We start from the raw sequence: 19396 nt of genomic DNA, 5'->3' as shown, positions 1-19396 counted from the left end.
AATGTTTTCCATGCAAATTATATATTTGCAGTGAGGCACTGGATTATCCCACTGGTTACAACTGTGATTTAAAATCTTGTCATCTCACATGATGTCATGGTGCGGACCCTCCCCTCCAACATCTCCGTGTGTGTTCGTCAGTGTGGCCACGCCTTCCCCGTGTCTCACACCTGCTCCTCATTGTGTCATTAGTATACGTGTCTGTGTTGTTGGTGTTTGAACCAAATAGCCTGCGTGCTACATGTTCTTTGTTAAGTGTCTGAATAAACGTATGTTTCTCTTTACTACGACTCATCTCCGCATCCTGCCGTCACAGAAACACCCACCAACGAAGGATGCCTGGGAAAGGGGGGAAAAAAAAAAAAAAGTTTAAGAAGGGATATAAACACGCTCCCACAGCTCTTGCAGGGAAGCCTTCCTTATTTCTGGGCACACTCCTGACTCCCACAGCAGGGGAGAGTGGTCCCGGTGGGGACTCGGTATAGTTGTACATCGGACTTGCGTTGGAATACCGGGACTGATACAATGATGTCCAGTACTCGGAGTCGGACTCTGTAGGTTCCTACCACCTCGCGGACAGACCCTCCGCCATCCTGGCCTCACTCCATACTCCCACAACAGGGGAGGGGGCCCTGAATATGGTCCAGGGTCGGACTCTGCGAAGTCCTGCAGAGACCAGCCAGACTACAAGAATTGGCACATGGAAGTGGACTCCGCAGTGTCCTATGATCCCTACATGGACTATTATGAGGGCTACGCTGATTGTGGAGAGAAAGGGGAATACAGCGACGTCAGTCTACGATCGGACTTGGGGTCCGATTATGTGGAGGATCCACCGATGGTGATGGAGGAGGTCCTCTATGGGGATTCTCTCGTGGACAGTGACGTTCAGTCTGTCGTCTCTAGGAACAGGGAGCCTCCGTGCCGTGAGGAAAAAAAAAACAGGGGTGCATAGAGAAATATAGATATTCTATATATGTGAAATATATAATGTATGTATGTATGTATGTATGTACAAAATATATTAACAGTGTATGTACAATATATGTATATTATGATTATATACACAATGTACAATGTATATGGTTGTGTATATATGTGCACAATCTACAGAATGTACAGATCCATTTTGTAGAATAACATATTTACAGTTGTGTTACAAGGTAATTGTGTGCATATATATATATATATATATATAGAGTTATGTTACATGGTGGTGGTGGTGGTCCCCACAGTTTATCAGTTTCCCTGATTCAGGGCCCGAATAGCCTGTGGGAAGAAGCTCCTCTTCAGTCTCAGTCTCAGAGAGAAGAGTCTATTGTTGGGATGGGTGGGGTCCTTCACAATCCTCCTGGCCTTGGTCTGGCACCGCTTGTAGTAGATGGTCTGTCGGTCAGGAAGTTCTGTGTGAGTGATGTGCTCTGCTGAATGCACTACCCTTTGGAGTGCTTGTCTGTCCTGCTTGGTGCTATTCCCAAACCAGACTGTGATGTTGCCCGTGAGGATGCTCTCGATAGTGCAGGTGTAGAAGTTCCGCAGTACCTTGGAGGGCAGTCTGAAGTCTCTTAGGCGTCTGAGGTGGTAAAGACGCTGACGAGCCTTCTTTGCCAGGGAGTTGGTATGGCGGGACCAGGACAGCTCCTGCGAGATGTGAACACCAAGGTACCTGAAACTATCTACTCTCTCCACCGTGGTTCCACTGATCCTCACAGGTTGGTAGTGCCGCTCCTGCTTCTTGCTGCAATCCACGATCAGCTCCTTTGTCTTACTGATGTTTAGGAGGAGATTATTTTCCTGTCAACAGTTTTCCAGGTGTTTAATCTCCTCCAGGTAGGCCCTCTCGTCGTTGTCCGAGATCAGACCCATGACAACGGTGTCGTCAGCAAACTTGACAATGATGGTGGAGCTGGAAGTGGTTGTGCAGTCATAGGTGTACAGTGAGTAGAGCAGGGGGCTTAGGACACAACACTGGTGGATGAGGCGCAGTTGTCCACCCGTACTGATTGTGGTCTGTCTGTTAGGAAGTTGGAGATCCAGCCGCACAGGGATGTATGCAGTCCTAGATCCCCCAACTTAGTAGTGAGTAGGGAGGGGATGATGGTGTTAAATGCAGAACTGTAGTCGACAAACAGCATTTTAACATAATTTTCCAGTTAAAATAAATTTAACTGTTTTTGTCATGTGATATAACCAAATATATAGTTAGCTAACGTTATTCGTATAAATGGGGTATATATAACGTGTAAAGTATCATTAGCTGTATAACTACAACAGTTCTTCATACACCTAGCTATCAAACATAATTAGATGCCACCAACTCGGTAATTTAAACAACAATACTTAGGTCCGTGTGGTGCTGATGTGAATAAAATTGTAAAATTTCGCTGTTAATCTCGCTTGGCTGGCAAATTTAAAGTACATCCGCTACGATCCGACCTCCATCGTCCAACATTCTTGTGCTGTGATTGGTGAAATGTTGGTAACGTTTTAGAGGAGGAGAATTCTACCGTGATGATGGCCTTTTATTAACATTTCTGAAAGCTGCACAAAAATGCCAGTACATTGTGTGTATGCAAGATTTACATCGAAATGGTCTGTAATGTCAGATGTTACTCATTACAACAACACAAAAGCCTAATTTTAACTTCAACTAAGGTGTTACACCCTGTTATGAAAGCGAGTGACTGTCACTAGCTACATTTTTTCATGTTGCTAGGTAGCTCTTTAACATTAGCTAGAAAACTAGCTTCTTAAGTTAGCTAACTCTAGCTATGTTTTCAGTTTATTTTTAGGTCCAACGTGTTTATCTTATCTTACAAAACGTTAGCTAGCAAGGATAATTAGCTAGCTAGCACAGAAAGTCAAGGTAACGTAGAGATCGCTAGCTAGTTGCAGTACAAAGATGTAGAGCTAGCTAATCTTAGCTATCCTCAAGGCTGTCTAGATAATTCGTTTTATTTTGATCGTGGATTTAAGGCCTGTTTATTTTGTGCTTTAGCATAATTAGGATTCAGTATTGTTTTGTTACTGCACGGTAAATCACCGACGGCAAACACTTCCTGTTCTGTTTATTTTAAAAATAGTAATATAATAAGCTTCTAACACTTCAGTTAGTTTAAATGATGCATAATATTTATAATTACATTTATGTCATCAAAGGCATTGTTGGGCTCAGAATGTCTTACCTAAAAGGGTTTGCCAGCACTGAGGTCTGTCTGGCCTGCAGTCTGATGGAAAGGGCAAAGGGTGAAGTGATATGAGCTATTTCACCGGGTATGAGTATATACAAGACATAATACATTTTATTAATTTTATTACGTTGTGTTACATTGTGCTAGAAACATAGAAGTGCTTTGCTGTCATCACAAACCCTTTCCAAAGTGTATATTTAAAGAAACTCGACACAAATATTACAAAATGTGCAGATGACTTCGTTTTATCTGTGTAGCCACACCATAAAAAAGTAGGTCAATAATGAATTATTTATAATGACATATAGATTTTGTGATAAAAGCAGCAACAGTATGCATAAGCCCCTGTTCTGTGTTGCGCTGACATGTACCTAAGGCCCATGACACATTTACCAAATGTTACATTTGTAATCATTATTACAAACTGAGAAATGTGGTGCTTTGGGCCAGCAAATGGATTCAGTATGGTCTCCAGTAAAGTGAAAAGTATATTACATAGTTATTTAATCAAAATAAAAATGTATAAAGTGAAAAAAAAAAAAAATTGCTGTCAGAAGTGGGATTCGAACCCACGCCTCCAGAGGAGACTGCGACCTGAACGCAGCGCCTTAGACCGCTCGGCCATCCTGACGAGCTATTATAGCTTAGACCACTCGGCCATCCTGACAAACTAGGACAGTGGGCAGGTGCACTGCACACATCTGGTGGTGCTCTCCACACCAGGAGTAAGTGTGGGCTTCTTCGGTGTTCTAAAATGGCCACTCAAGAGTCTTCTCTGGTGTCGAGCAGCATATACCACCCGCTTCTTGTTACCCTCATGTAAATGGCCCAACAGTGAAATTATTCTGCTGGCCTGCTGGTTGGTGAGACAGAGGGATGTCTGCTTCCGGAGCTCCACCAGCCTGTCCCTGGCACATTTTGGTCAACAGCCTACAGAAATGATGAGAACAGATAACAAAACAAAACAAAAAATCATTACTGTAAACCTTTTGCTCAGTGCACCACTATTATCTACTGCTGATTTAATTCATTACATGAGCTTAAATACATGCTCAAAAAGTGCAGAGGATATGTATGCAAACATTTAAATATGCATGTTCAATCCTGTTTAAATTGGTCTTTAAGTGATTAAAACTGCTTAGTCCTCTGCCACGGGCTGTGGCCCAAGGTCCACTTGGGCAGGCTGAGTAGCAGATTGCTTAGCGACATAAGAAGTACAACAGAATTGATCATTATTGTAGTCAGAATATTAGGTTTGGAGTGAATGAAAAAACATTAGTTATTTTTTGAATGCCTGGACTTCCTTTCTGAGTGTGAAATCCACATGTACCCAACTGACCAAACAGTCTGGCCATGAACCTGCATCGGACGTTTTTCAATCTACAGTAATGGGTGCGCATTTAGTGTGAACCCTTTGATTACTGTTAACTGATGATTAGTGTTAATTTTCTGTCAGTGCAGTTATAAACATCTTATACAAAATAAACAATTATTTGCATGCTCAGTAATTCTTGTAATAATTGTAGTGCCTGTCAAGTTTACTATAGAACGTGATAGCCGCAAACATGCCCCTATGTGATACAAAATAATTAAAATATACAATTAAAATATGTATTGTATTATATACACACTCATATCTTTTGATACAGATTATGCCATTTCTTGTGCCTGTTACCTTCATCAGAAAAACAAATGAACTTGTTAAATAGCTACTGACTGTTTTCGTTATGTGATGTAACCAAATATATAGTTAGCTAACGTTACTTGTACAAATGGGTTATATATAACGTGTAAAGTAGCTGGCTACTTAGCTATCTTCCTATCATTATATCAGTATAACTACAAGTTCTTCATGCACCTAGCTATCAAACATAATTACATGCAACAACAATACTTAGGTCCATTTCTGAAACGTTAATAGACGAGTAAGCAACAGCTGCACAAAAAATGCCAGTACATCGTGTGTATGCAAGATTTACATCAAAATGGTCTGTAATATCAGATTTTATTCATTACAACAACACAAAAGCCTAATTTTAACTTCAACAAAGGCGTTACACCCAGTTATGAAATGGAGTGAATGTCACTAGCTACCAAACACATTTTTTTCCATGTTGCTAAAGAAAACTAGCTTCTTAAGTTAGCTAACTCTAGCTATGTTTTCAGTTTTTTTTTAGGTCCAACATGTTTAGCTTATCTTACAAAACCTTAGCTAGCTAGGTTAGGTATATTAGCTGGCAAGGATAATTAGCTAGCTAGCACAGAAAGTCAAGGTAACGCATGCATAAGCCCCTGTTCTGTGTTGCGCTGACATGTCCCCAAGGCCCATGACAGACTGGGAAATGTGGTGCTTTGGGCCAGCAAATGGATTCGGTATGGTCTACAGTAAAGTGAAAAGTATATTACATAGTTATTTAATCAAAATAAAAATGTATAAACTGAAAAAAAAAAACTGCTGTCAGAAGTGGGATTCGAACCCACGCCTCCAGAGGAGACTGCGACCTGAACGCAGCGCCTTAGACCGCTCGGCCATCCTGACTTGAAATCAGGTTTTAGCAGGTTACTTCTTAGGCTCGAATCCCGTGGAGGTAGATAATAATTTTTACTTTGGGGTAATGAATTGGTTTATATTGCTCTTCTATTAACGAAGTATTCTTTTATTGATTTTACGGAGAACAAAGACCGAGCCAATTAGGCAAGTCGGACCTTGTTTGTGCTGCTGCTACTTCGGTTGCTGGAGGCCTGTTATGGGAAAGGAAAGAGTTGTCAGAGCGCCCTCTGCTGTTTGCGTTCTAAACGTCTAATAAGTAATTGCAGGTGTTGCAACAACACGTCATGTCGCCACCATATCTAAAGGTTTAAATGTGTTTCAAGTGATTACGTGACAGCAAAAGACGATTACAATTTTTATTACCATTTCCCCAAAACGGATTACAAAGCCAGTCACACACATGATGTTTCTAACATCTCACGAAGCAGCGGCAGCACCAGTAAACTGGTAGTTCTGGTAGTTGTATTTTAAGCGTAATTTATATTATAAAAACAGTTATTGTATATACAGCTAATGTGAAATGTAGCAAAATGTTTGTTTCACGATAGTCTCCGCATTATGTTACAATCTACGCTATGGCGGAATGAATGGAATTTGTGAAAGTAGACCAGCAGATGGCCTAGGTTGCCACGCTCCCATTCGGAATCATTGGTATGAGTCAATTAATGGTAACCACATTAATTGACTTCTAAGCTTTGCAAAGCTCTTTAAAACAACTCCCTTGGAAAGTGTCATATATTAACATTTTCACTCATAGTCCCTATACAATTGGAGAACACTAACAATTTTTGGGGGCATTAGACCAAAATATTGTGTGATTTGAGGGTCAAAACTGACATTTCTCATTGAGAAAGTCACATGGGATTAAAGTACTTTTTTTTTTTAGCAAAGTCTTATGTATGGGTAATATTGTGTTACTCGGAGTCCGGGGGCATTCTGGCATGGTGTCGTGATGAAGGCAGCAGTAGATAAATAGGACTATTTAAGCCTGTTGTCGAGGCTGTTTTCATGACTAAAATTCCGCTTCTGGATGCCTATCTTTTCCTTGCATTTCCTGATGAGTGTGTTTTTATAGTTTGCCCAGACTATTATTTTAGCCAATATTTGATATCCAGTCATTGTAACTGTGTGTAGGCCTACTTCCCAGCCCCAGTAAAATCCGTTGCCCTCCACTGACATCAGGGGGGCTGCATCAGTACCATTATGGATTGTAAACTGTAGTTCAATAAACAAGCACAAGGACAATTGTCTGACAGAGAAGTATTATTTAGCGTCATGCACCAGGAACAGCTGGGTGGTTTCCAGCATCTTAGCCAAGCCACATTGTACATCGCCTGAATGGTTGGCTTAGTCAGCTGCTTAGAGACCATTTCGTTCTGTATTTGCCATAAGATGGTGCTCAGTGAAATTACATTTGGTAATTCCAGCAAGGCCTAGCCGGACATGTTACACACAGAGGAGGGTGTTCTGTGAAGTGTGTTGGAGCAAGTGCCTTTCTGTGGTGTGGGAGGAGATCTCATCTAGTTCCCAAAACCTGACTGTCCCAGCATTCCACGGCTCCATTTCACGCACAGACGCAAATCATGTTTTTCTCCCACCGCTGTCTGGGTGGAGTAGGGTGTTGGTCACTACCACTGACTGTCAACAGGCCCAGATCCCTCTGTGTCAGACCTGTCAAGCACCATTACATCAATGTAACAGCATGGTGATAATCCACTACCCTGCCACAGAATAAGGAGATTATATCTTCTTTGTTTCTCCAAAGCAGTTAGTACATGTATAAGACTTTATTTTTAGTAACAAGAACCTAGTGATCGGAGTGGTTGGCAGTGGATAAAAATTCCACTCACACAGCCCATGGGAATTTAAACGTAACGCAGACGCTAAATGTTTTAGGGTTTCGTTGTAGCTTCCTCCCACTGACATTTTGACCTTTGTCTTATGTCTTGGACGTTCACACTTTCACAAACGCACATCTCAGTCTGCTGAGGTTGGATCAGATGACAATGGTATGAATATGTACCTCAGTCCGCTGATGTTGCAACAGATGACAATGGTATGAATACACACCAAGCAAATTAAGAATGACTGACTACATTTCACAATTTACTGTCTCCCCCTAGTGCCCGAAAATGCTCAGCCAGAGCAATTTGGCACATTGGCTAAACTATATCCTACTTTATTATGACAGGCATCAGCTCAAAAGAAAGTATCACGTAAGATCTCCTCCAAAGCAGCTAACTGAAATTATATTGTGATATATTCACTAGAGGTTATTCAAGTAAATACAAGTAAACCTACATCAATCATAAATAAAAAATAATAATAATCAAAAAACAAAGTTGCACTTCCAAAGTCTTTTAACTTTTATCACTTATTTCTTGACGCAAGCTTGATTTCATGTTGAAGATCTTAAAAGTATATTGGTGGTTAAATACATTTTATTTCACTTCATTTTAAGAGAATTTATTGAACATTGCTCAAGTATCAATAGGTGAGAGAAGGTGAGTTTTCAGAAAGGACTGATGTACTGAAAATCTGCTCATTGTAATAAAAAAACAACACTGATCTGCATAGATGCTGTGGATTGGGGGTGGGGGGCTGGGCAGGGGATGTAGATGGGCGGACGGATGGCAAGTGTTGAATGGCTTTAATGTCATTGTGCCAGAAAAATCAGTAAACAGCCAATGTCCTTTAGTCCCATTGATGTGAATATAATGGACCTCAGATGTGCTTTTTTTTCAGGAAATGGCCTCTGTTTGAGGCTCTGAGGGAGGGAGGCAGGAATTACAGAAAACATCTGACACATGATTAGGTCCACTCTTCAGCCCTTTCTAGTCTTTTTACTTTCACAGGAAACTATCTGGCAGTTCACAAGGGCCGGGACGTAAATGCTCACACAGCGAAAACTGCACAGTGTGTGTTTGTGATGTCACGGGTCACAACTAGTGGGTGTGTGTGTGTGTGTGAGATGTCAGGGGCCACAACTAGGGGGTGTGTGGGTGTGTAAGCACATGTATGATAGAGGGGGAGGTGGGACAGAGTAAGGAGGGAGGGGGTTGGGCCCTGCCTTTCTATATAAAGAAGGGTCCTGATGAAGGGTAAGCTAGAAGACATTTTTCCAGCACTGTGTTACGTTGAGCCAAAGGAACATCACTGCAGAAAAGAAAAAAAAAATACTGTAGCAACGTCTGGAAATGGCCAATCATAATGGTAAGTCAGAGTAAACTTTTCTGGCATTGCATTGCACTACTGACGTCTTTGGTGAGTAATTACATATGTGACATGAAACACTAGCAGAATACAATAGAACCTGACAGTAAATAAATGTACACTATGAACTACACAGTGTTATTTAATACTACTAATAGTTTATGATTAAACTATATATTTTATTAATGCTATTAAGATACATATAAATCTATGTAGTCTACAGTAGAATAAATAATCACTTAGGGCTGGACAGTAGATGTTAGGTATTGGTTAATGGGGTGGGTAAATTGCTATTTTACATGTATTATTCAGTGCGTTTTGATGGCTGGTAAAATATGTTAAACATTGTTAAAGAACAAAACATTGTACAGAACGTTCTCTCATTATGATTGTTAGTCTAGGTTGATGGAATGAACCAGTGTGAATGAGGGAGTGTAATGGTAGATATTTATAGAGATGGGAAATGATAACCGTGACCAGACACGGAGGTGTGATAATGGATGGTTGTATTGAAAATATGTAATGATATAAGGAGTACAAATCTCACCCGAAATACTTCATGGTGGTACAAAATGAAAACTGAAAAGAGCAAACAGAAAAAAAAAACAAACAGACTGTACCAAAAGTGACTAACTGGCCTATTGAAAACCGAAACGAACCAAAAGACAGCCATTCTAAAATAATTCCCTGACTGACCACAAAATTAACAGCAAAAAAGTACAACCCACAATTACAAATAAAACAGCGAAAACCCCTACACAGTGTGATGTACAAAGACAGAAACGTACAATGGTACAAACTATAAATACACTATGTATGCTATACTCTATATCCAAAGCAGAGGTCCAGAGAAATGGCAATCCAAAATACGTAACCGAAATAAACTAGTAAAGTCAAAACTCAGAATAGCAGAAACAATCGCGCTGGTTCTTCTATAGCTGCTGGCTACGGGATGAACGATTCACATGGACCATGGCAGGTAAGCGGAGTCACGTGGTCGCAATAAGAGAGACGAAAAAAGAACACAATACACACACCTGAACACACAGGTAAGACAGACACACACATAAGGAACACAAACAGAATACAACACACGCACCTGAACACACACATAAGGAACACAAACAGAACACAACACACACACACACACGCACCAGAACACACACGTAAGGAACACAAACAGAACACAACACACACACCTGAACACACACATAAGGAACACAAACAGAGCACAACACATGCACCTGAACACACACATAAGGAACACAAACAGAACACAACACATGCATCTGAACACACACGTAAGACAGGCACACATAAGCAACACAAACAGAAAACACATGCACCTGAACACACATACAAATGAAGTGCAGTGTAACAGGTTTCAGAAAGATCTGTCCCCATCAGTGACTGAAGGTTTAGACAGCAAGGATTTCAGCCCCAGGAGAGTAGAGGAGAAGAAGCTAGACTGGATAGAGTGGAGCTAGGCATGGTAGGGCTTCACAGGAAACTAGGAGGACTAAATAAGTTGGAGTTAGGCAACGCAGGGCTTCACAGGATCTAGGAGGACTAAATAAGTTGGAGTTAGGCATGGTAGGGCTTCACAGGAAACTAGGAGGACTAAATAAGTTGGAGTTAGGCAACGCAGGGCTTCACAGGAAACTAGGAGGACTAAATAAGTTGGAGTTAGGCATGGTAGGGCTTCACAGGAAACTAGGAGGACTAAATAAGTTGGAGTTAGGCAACGCAGGGCTTCACAGGAAACTAGGAGGACTAAATAAGTTGGAGTTAGGCAACGCAGGGCTTCACAGGATACTAGGGGGACTAAATAGTGTTAGGAGCTAGGCCATGTGGGGCTTTATAGTTTTGGGTTTTTTTTTTGAATGAGATATAATTCCAGCTACCTTGTTTCAAGTTACTATGGATTTTGGGCTAGTAGGCACAACTTCAGTGTTACTAGAGATTATTTTGTCAATTATGTTATTACCCCTTTCAAAGCTCATAGGTCCCAAATCACGACGGTTATACTGCAATGTTATATGGTAGTGAAAATCCTCAGGCTGGTTTTTCTAGGTAGCTTAGGTCTTTAAGACTGTACGTTTGATGAATCATCATAAAACACTATGAAATGTGCAAAAAAAAAAAAAAAAATTTCCTACAGCTCTGACCTCCTCCTCCTCCCCTGTCTGCTCCAGCGGTGCTTCGCGGTGTAGACCTGCAGTGCCGGGTGAATAATCGCGCCCACCGTACGAAGGAGATGGGCTCAGAGTGGCTCGTGGTGCGCCGAGGTCAGCCCTTCTCCCTGCTGCTGCAGTGTGCCGACACTCTCCTGCTGGCGGCCCACCACCAGCTCGCCCTCCTGATCCAGCTAGGTGAGTGTCCCGGGATGAAAACAAGATCGGCCAGTGCTGGAGTGCGGCAGAGAGGCGAGAGACCAATTCTGTAGTATGTTGCATTGCTGGAATATGGACAATGACCTGAATTATTGAGTCTACAGTGAGTGGTGATGAGTTGTTACAGTAAAAGTCTTCAGAAAAGGACAGCAACGAAGTATTTCAAGTATATGCACAGATGCTGCAGTGCCAGGACTTTTTCTGAATTTCACAACACATATATTTTATGAACAAACGAATATGTAGTTACGGGAAAACTGGTTCTGAAATGTAAGTTTATGCAAAAATGGCTATTTTTGCAATACAAAAAAAAGTCTCAGCATACAAGTATTTAGTTATAGTAATACATATTTCACTGAAATCACATGTATAGGTAGCCATACTGTGTGTGTGTGTGTGTGTGTGTGTGTGTGTGTGTGTGTGTATTGCAGGTAAGAAGGGTGAGATGGTAGTAAGGGTGTCGGATTCGAGAGAACAGCCTGGTAAATGGTGGTTCAACCAGCAGACCGCTCAGAGTGAGGTGTTGTTAAGCATCCATAGCCCTGCAGACGCTCCCGTGGGCGTCTACAGTGTGGCTGTGCTCCTGCTTTCCAAAGAGGGACACATGCTGGAGCAGACTGACCCCCAGTCTTTCTACCTGCTCTTCAACCCATGGTCTAAAGGTGCACTGACACATTTCCTCTGTAGTCCCACGAAACAATCTTTTTGAAGTACCGTAAAGCATAGTGAATCCATTTTAATTAGGCTAATAATCACATAAAATCTTTTTAGTGGTTCAATAGGTTGTTCTGAAATAAACAGTTTACCTGGATTGTATCTATATTGCTTGGATAGTATTGGCCCTGTCCTATATGTCTTTTTTAGGTCTGACCTTGTCTTTTTTGCATCTGTATGTGCCTTGTTGTCTGCAGCTGACTGTGTGTACCTAGCTGATGAGCAACTTCTGCAGGAGTATGTCCTCAATGAAAATGGGATCCTCTACCAGGGCTCCTGGGATCAGATCACCTCTCTGCCCTGGAACTTTGGACAGGTAACACGCGTCTCCATAAGATCGGATCTTTCATGAGTTACTATCCTAGCATGAGCGTGTAGTGCACCTCCCCTGCACACACACACACAAACAAAGGTTCACTTTAGGTAAGAAGTTATAATTATCATTGTGTGAGTCATTTACAAAACAAGGCTGTACGTTTGAATGAACCAGGGGTCAATGCTTCAACAGAGATGCTGTCATGGTCTGGGGAAGCTAACAGACAGGCAGGATATATGGGTGGTTTGCATGCTTGTGCAGAGAGTCAGCGGTTTAATGCTGGAGTGTGTGAATTGTGGCAGCTGTGTGCCAAGGGAGACACAGGGGACTGGTCAGCCCGGGTCTGTTCTCTCCCGGATGTCACAAATCTCTGCTCTAGATGTGTGAGAATGCCTGCCTCACACATAAAGACACATCACCCACTCAGATATGGAAAGATAGACCGAAAGCGAAAGCAGAAATACAGAATGAGAGACAAAGATTGAACAAGGAGAGGAATCCAAAAAAAAAGTCAGGGGAATTCTCTGAAGAGCCTGAGAAAGTGTCTGTCTGTCTACCTGACACCTGCAAAAATGTTATCTTACTTTTGGGCAGGAAACAGCCATCAAGGAAACAGATGCACTTCATCTTTTTCTACTTCTCTTTCCACAGTTTGAGAAAGGAGTGGTGGATATCTGTTTTGAGGTGCTGGATTACTCTCCGGCGGCCTTAAAACACCCAGAGATGGACATGAGAAAGAGAGCAGACCCTGTCTACGTCAGCAGGACAATTACTGCAATGGTAAAGAAATCTTCTGGCTGTTAAGGTTAGAGTTAGGGTTAGGGCTAGGGTTATGGTTTGGGCTAGGCTTAGAGTTAGGGTTAGGGCTAGGGGTTATGGTTTGGGCTAGGCTTAGAGCTAGGGTTAGGGCTATAGTTATGGTTTGGGCTAGGGTTAGAGTTAGGGTTATGTTTTGAGCTAGGGTTAGGGCTAGGGTTATGTTTTGGGCTAGGGTTATGGTTTGGGCTAGGGTTAGAGTTAGGGTTATGTTTTGAGCTAGGGTTAGGGCTAGGGTTATGTTTTGGGCTAGGGTTATGGCTAGGATTATGGCTAGGGTTAGGGTTAGGGTTAGGGTTAGGGCTAGGGTTAGGGTTAGGGATAGGGTTGTGGTTTGGGCTAGGGTTAGAGCTAGGGTTAGGGTTATGGCTAGGGTTATGTTCTGGGCTAGGGTTGGGGTTAGGGCTAGGGTTGTAGTTTGCCCAAACTTTGAGCTAAGGTTAGGGCTAGGGTTAGGGTTAGGGTTAGGGCAAGGGTTAATAGGATTTTTGTGTTAATAGGGTTTTGGTTTAGGGTTAGGGTTAAGCTTCCTATTCTGCTGTGGTAGTGGTGCTCACTAGAGACACTCTGCCACATAACAGTTCAGAAATAACAGATAATATCAATGTGGCTGAAGACACAGGACAAGTCTGAACATTTTGTGTAATATCTGGCAAAATCCTCCTCACATTCTGGCAGCTGTTAATAAAACAGGGGAGCTGTCCCTGGCTCTGTAATTGGGAATAAAAAGCAAATAATGTGGCTGACTACCATTCATCCAACCAGGCAGCAGAGTTTCCTTTTACCAACACTTGTATGCAGGGCAATTTACACGTTTATCATTAGATACAATTTGTACACTTGGAGAATTGAACCCTTGACCTTCCGGTTCTTAGCTTCTGCTACCAGATCTACATGGTAGGCTACTTCTTCTAGCACCTTTGTCCTGTCAGTCCATGGGCACTAATTTTTATCTGTCGAGCTTCAGAACATCTAGTCATCTAGTCATAGAGCAAACGGCTGATGTGGTTTATCGCCAGGTGAACGCAAACGACGACCGCGGAGTGGTGTTGGGGCGCTGGGATGGGGACTACGGCGACGGAGTGGCTCCCACCCGCTGGACCGGCAGCATCCCCATCCTCCGGCGCTGGAGCGAGGGTGGGACACAGCGGGTTCGCTATGGACAGTGCTGGGTGTTCTCGGCTGTGGCCTGCACCAGTGAGGAGTAGTCAGGCATCAGTATAACCACATAAACCCCTAACCCATGTACCGTTAGGGTTTTTATCAAATATAATGCCCCCGTCACATGATCACTCCACAGTTCTTCGCTGTTTGGGCATTCCCACGCGGTGTGTCACAAATTACTCCTCGGCTCACGACACCGAGGGCAATGTCTCTGTGGACTTCCTGTTCAACGAGCACCTGGAGAATGTGTCGGAGGGCAGGAAGGACATGATCTGGTGAGACTCGGGGTCGTACGGTCCTCTCAGTGGGTTCATTATGTCCTGCGATGCTTCTGGTCCTTTGAAACGTCTCCAGCCTTCGATGTCTCCAGCCTTCGATGTCATGAACTGGGAAGGTTATGTACTGGGTTTTTTTCAGGAACTACCACTGCTGGGTGGAGTCCTGGATGAGAAGGGAGGACCTACCAAAGGGTTATGATGGGTGGCAAGTCCTGGACCCAACCCCACAGGAAAGAAGTGACGGTAGGATCTGAAGGGACTCCACTAAAATGTTAACATTGCTAATAAAGTAACCTGATAGGGCTTGCAGAGAAGGTGGTTGCAGAGAAGATGCTCCTACTAACGGATCACCACCTCTTTTCTTTCACTGTTCCAACCAGGTGTCTACTGTTGTGGGCCGTGCCCCGTCCTTGCAGTGAGAGAGGGAGAGGTGGGGATGAAGTATGACACCACCTTTGTGTTCTCTGAGGTGAATGCAGATCTGATCTGCTGGATGGTCCGTCCAGATGGAGAAAGAACCCGTGTGTCCACGAACAGTGACACAGTGGGGAGAAACATCAGCACCAAGAGCGCATATGGAGACTACAGAGAGGACATAACTGCTAACTACAAGTACCCTGAAGGTGACACGTGACTGTTTACAGCCTGTTGTTCTTTCAACTCAACTCCGATTCACTCAAAACACGGTCAAACCTTTCATATCTATGTTTATTTTGTCAGCAGTCTGAGATGTCCTTGGGCATGTGGTTTTGCAAAGAACTTGATTTTTAAAGTCAGTTAATTAGATAAATATATTTAGAAACTCATATCATGTAACTCATGGATTGAATCAAGTCTGTCCGGCCGAGACAAATTCGGATGAACTCAGATGAACTTTGATAAACAGCTCTGCATGACAGATGATAGTTGTTCTCTGTAAGTGGCACATTCCTAACATCTGTGCTCTTTCCACAGGTTCCTTGATGGAGCGAGAGGTCTACAGAAAGGCAGGGAAACGCGTGTCCAGGCCAGACGGGGGGTCAGGTCAGCTGGTGCTCTCCATCAAGCACACCCAGGCTGTCCATGGCACGGACTTCGATGTGTTCGTGGAGGTGCACAATATTGGCAGGGAAGACACACTGGCTCAGCTCACGGTCATGTCCAGTGGTGTCACTTACAACAGCCTCCAACGGGGGGAGTGTCAGAGGAAGACTACCAAACTCACCCTGCCGGCACAGAAAGGCACGATCCAGCGCTGCTAACATCTCATGTAGTATTAAACTTCAGATAGAGGAAGAGGGATTTGCCAGATGTTTACCTAGGACAGGCTGGGTCAAAGTTCACTCTTACCCAGGACAGGCAGAATCAAGCTTCACTCTTACCCAGGACTGGTGGTGCCAAACTTCACTCTTAACTAGAACAGGAAGGGGCACATTTCACTCTTTTTCAAGACAGGTGTGGTTAAAGTTTATTCTTACCCAGGACAGGCTGGGTGACAGTGCACTCTTACCCAGGACAGGCAGGGTCAACATTCACTCTTACCCAGGACAGGCAGGGTCAACATTCACTCTTACCCAGGACAGGCAGGGTCAACATTCACTCTTACCCAGGACGGGTGGGGTCAGGCTTCATTTTTGGAGGGCCGCAGTTTGGTCCAGCGCACCTGATCAACTCATCATAGGTTTGCTTGAGCATGGAAATGACCAGACTGTAAACTCCCGGAGGGCTGGAGTGTGATATCTGTTAGAAACTGGTTCAAAGTGACCAGTACTTCAGGTTCGATCTCCTCTAAGTTACCCTCTGCCCTCCGTCCTCTGTAGCCGGATCAATCCTGGGAAGTCAAGAAACACTGACACCAGGGTAGCGAATCAAGAGAGTTCCACTTTATTGAGGAAAGCACAGAGTACATATGTGTCCTATATCTGCTATCTAAATGACGGGGATGACGGGGAAAAGTGAGGCATGTTCTAAGGGTCTACGTAGAAAGGAAAGAAGCAAGGTTAGTAAAGATTAGATGTTCTCTACATGAACGAGCCACAAGCTGTTTTTGTGCGAGTCATGAGCCACTCCTGTGTGTAGAGAGAGAGAGAGAGAGAGAGAGAGAGAGAGAGAGAGGGAGAGGGATGGAGGGGTAAAGGAGACAAGTAGAGGGAGCGGATGACCTCGGGCGACCAGCTCACGGTTAAGCCATCATGTCATAGCTGATAAGCAGAGATGTTGCGTTGGGTGCCTGAAGACAGAAAGGTTCCAGTGTCTAACAACTCCAGTGGCCTAGAAGAGTTATCAATGTCTTTGGCAAACTTATGTTAACACGGTTAAATCCATTCAGAGTGATTATATTAGGTCATATTATGGCAAATATGCAATTCTTTTGTTCATGGTCTTTTAGTAAATAGTTTTCCTTTACTCACTCACTGTCCTTTAGCTCATAAGGAAGTTATGCGGCTACGATACGAACATTACGGAGCGTGTGTGACAGAGCATAACCTGATCAGAGTCACAGCACTTCTCCAGGACAGTGGCCAGCACGTCGTCCTCAGAGAGGTCAACATTCCCTTAAAAATGCCCAGGCTCTTCGTAAAGGTATGTTCCAGCATCCTAAAAACTGATCAGCTGCATGCAAGGACTCATGCACTTAGTTCTGATCTCAGTGATTGAGCTTGTACGTCTTCACTCTTCCAGGTGATCGGAGAAGCTGTGGTATCACGCAGGCTGATGGCACTCATCTCCTTCACAAACCCTTTGCCTGTCACTCTCAAACGAGGCGTGTTCACAGTGGAGGGGGCGGGACTAACTGGAGCACAGGAAATGCAGTTACCGTATGTATCATATCCTTCAGCAGCTGGCCTGTATATTTTTTTCCACATTTTTTTTTAGTAATCATTTTACTAGATATTTAGCAGCGTATATGTTAACTCTATATAATGGGTCAATTGCCTGTTGAGAACATTTGCAGGGAGAGTCAGCAGCACTCAGGAAAGCGTATATGGAGTTGAGTCCTTCTCCTGTGCACCAGGAGGGATTCCTGACCAACTCTCATCACATCATGCTACTGACAAAGTCTTTATTCCTCCTTTAAATAAAATGTGGAGAACATGTGGTCCACATGCTAGTCCAACACACAAATCCTTACTCTCCTGGGCAGAACTAGAACCGTGCCAATAGTGGCAGACATTCTCGCTCTCTCTTTCTCTCTCTGTCTCTCTCACACTCACACTCACACACACACACACACACACACACACACACACACACACACACACACACACACACACACACACACACACACACAGAGACAGACACACAGACAGACAGACAGCTATGTGTACAGACAGACAGCTACATCCAGAATGGTAAATTCTGACATGGCTTTGTCATTTATTGTGTAGTAGTAATGCACGTATCAAAGTAGGACTGTAATTTTAAGGAATGATAGACATTAAGTTGAAACATTAACTTGAAAATGATTTTTTGTTGAAAAAAAATATAAAAACACATTAAAAGATGTTAAGTGTTAATAAAACATTCATTTGCCTATGCAGTTACAGTATATTACAATGTACTGTACATTACAGTACAGCCTATCAAAACAATTATTACTAACTCTGACTTGTTTTTAAGCAGAGAGGAAATTATATAATTAACTTGCCTGTGTCTTTCTCTGGTTCTCATAAAATTCCTTTGAGCTAAAACATTTAAGTAATAGGAGGAGAAACCTATGTGTCTGAAATAATAAAATGTATTTCTGTTTAACTCTCAGCGGTGATATTGGACCTGGCCAGGAGGTTGCTGTAAAATTCTCCTTCAAACCCATTCGCGCTGGCATCAGGAAACTGGTCGTGGACTTTGACTCAGATATACTTAGAGATGTCAAGGGTGAAGCCATGATTATTGTTCGGAAGAAAAGCTCTGAAAACGCTTAAAATAATACACAATTTAATGGACGTTTGGAGTCAGAGTATTAAAGCCCATTGTAAATGAAAGCAGAAAAAATTGCAAATTGTTCAATGACATAACACCTGCTTTTGTCAGCTATTTGTGTACTCTAAAGGAAAAAATTATGCTTTACCCCTCACTAAATCATTTTTTTGTGAGTGTATGCGTGTGTACATAATCTGTTGCCACATGCCTTTTTTACACTCTGAAGGTTTTGTTAAACCAAATGAAATCAAAATTGATTTATATAGCGCTTTTTATAACAGATGTTGTCACAAAGCAGCTTTACAAATGTCTTCAAAAGTTTTAAATAAAACTATCACTCTTGAATAATGTTTGTGGTTTCAGAAGAAACAAAACTGGATTTCCTTTGTAGTGTTTTATTTCAAAATCTTTTTCTTTATGTAGTAAAGTTTTTATCCTCTGTTGAAAGTCTCAGCAACAAACAAATTAGAATCTTGAATTAAAAACTTCTTTAGTTGGCCAGGAAATGTCCGAGTATTAGGGTCTCTCACTTGCTGCAAGGTATATTATACTTTCCCGCCGCCTGCTGTTCAGTAATGATATATGGTATATGATAGATAGATATATATAAACTGATGATTAAAAAACATATTAAAATATTAGCTTTTGTGCGATGTATATTGTAAGCATAATTCTCTGCAGCATAACTGGAAGATTTGTCATTATTTTCTTTATTAAAATAAAGCACATTTTTGCTATCAATGATAGAAAACATAATGCAACGTGTCTACTAACCAGTACTGGTTTTGCTGTTACTTTTATGTTGCATCATCCAGTTCCTCCTTAGGAGTAAATTAACTTGAGCTTGCCCGCGATTGACA

The 19396-nt window shown here is 42.5% G+C and overlaps 1 protein-coding gene and 2 non-coding genes across 3 annotated transcripts; 1 reads left to right on the top strand and 2 right to left on the bottom strand.

Annotated features, from left to right (window-relative positions):
• Positions 1-3739: 3739 nt before the first annotated feature.
• Positions 3740-3822, bottom strand: trnal-cag (transfer RNA leucine (anticodon CAG)). Its single transcript has one exon. It is a non-coding gene; the product is annotated as a tRNA-Leu (tRNA).
• A 1825-nt stretch (positions 3823-5647) lies between these two features.
• Positions 5648-5730, bottom strand: trnal-cag (transfer RNA leucine (anticodon CAG)). Its single transcript has one exon. It is a non-coding gene; the product is annotated as a tRNA-Leu (tRNA).
• Positions 5731-8850: 3120 nt separating this feature from the next.
• Positions 8851-19263, top strand: tgm2l (transglutaminase 2, like). The gene is made up of 13 exons (XM_027023486.3): positions 8851-8955; positions 11151-11327; positions 11780-12010; positions 12260-12378; positions 13030-13158; positions 14214-14391; positions 14495-14633; positions 14776-14879; positions 15017-15259; positions 15591-15857; positions 17041-17198; positions 17298-17434; positions 18376-19263. Exons 1-13 carry the CDS (start codon positions 8940-8942, stop codon positions 18536-18538), a joined length of 2061 nt encoding a protein of 686 aa, XP_026879287.2. The 5' UTR covers positions 8851-8939; the 3' UTR covers positions 18539-19263.
• The last annotated feature ends 133 nt before the right edge of the window (positions 19264-19396 follow it).

This window comes from Electrophorus electricus, chromosome 6, assembly GCF_041902795.1.
Source record: "Electrophorus electricus isolate QZ-2024a chromosome 6, ASM4190279v1, whole genome shotgun sequence".
Lineage (NCBI taxonomy): Eukaryota > Metazoa > Chordata > Actinopteri > Gymnotiformes > Gymnotidae > Electrophorus > Electrophorus electricus.
This window is presented reverse-complemented; position numbering and strand designations above follow the sequence as displayed.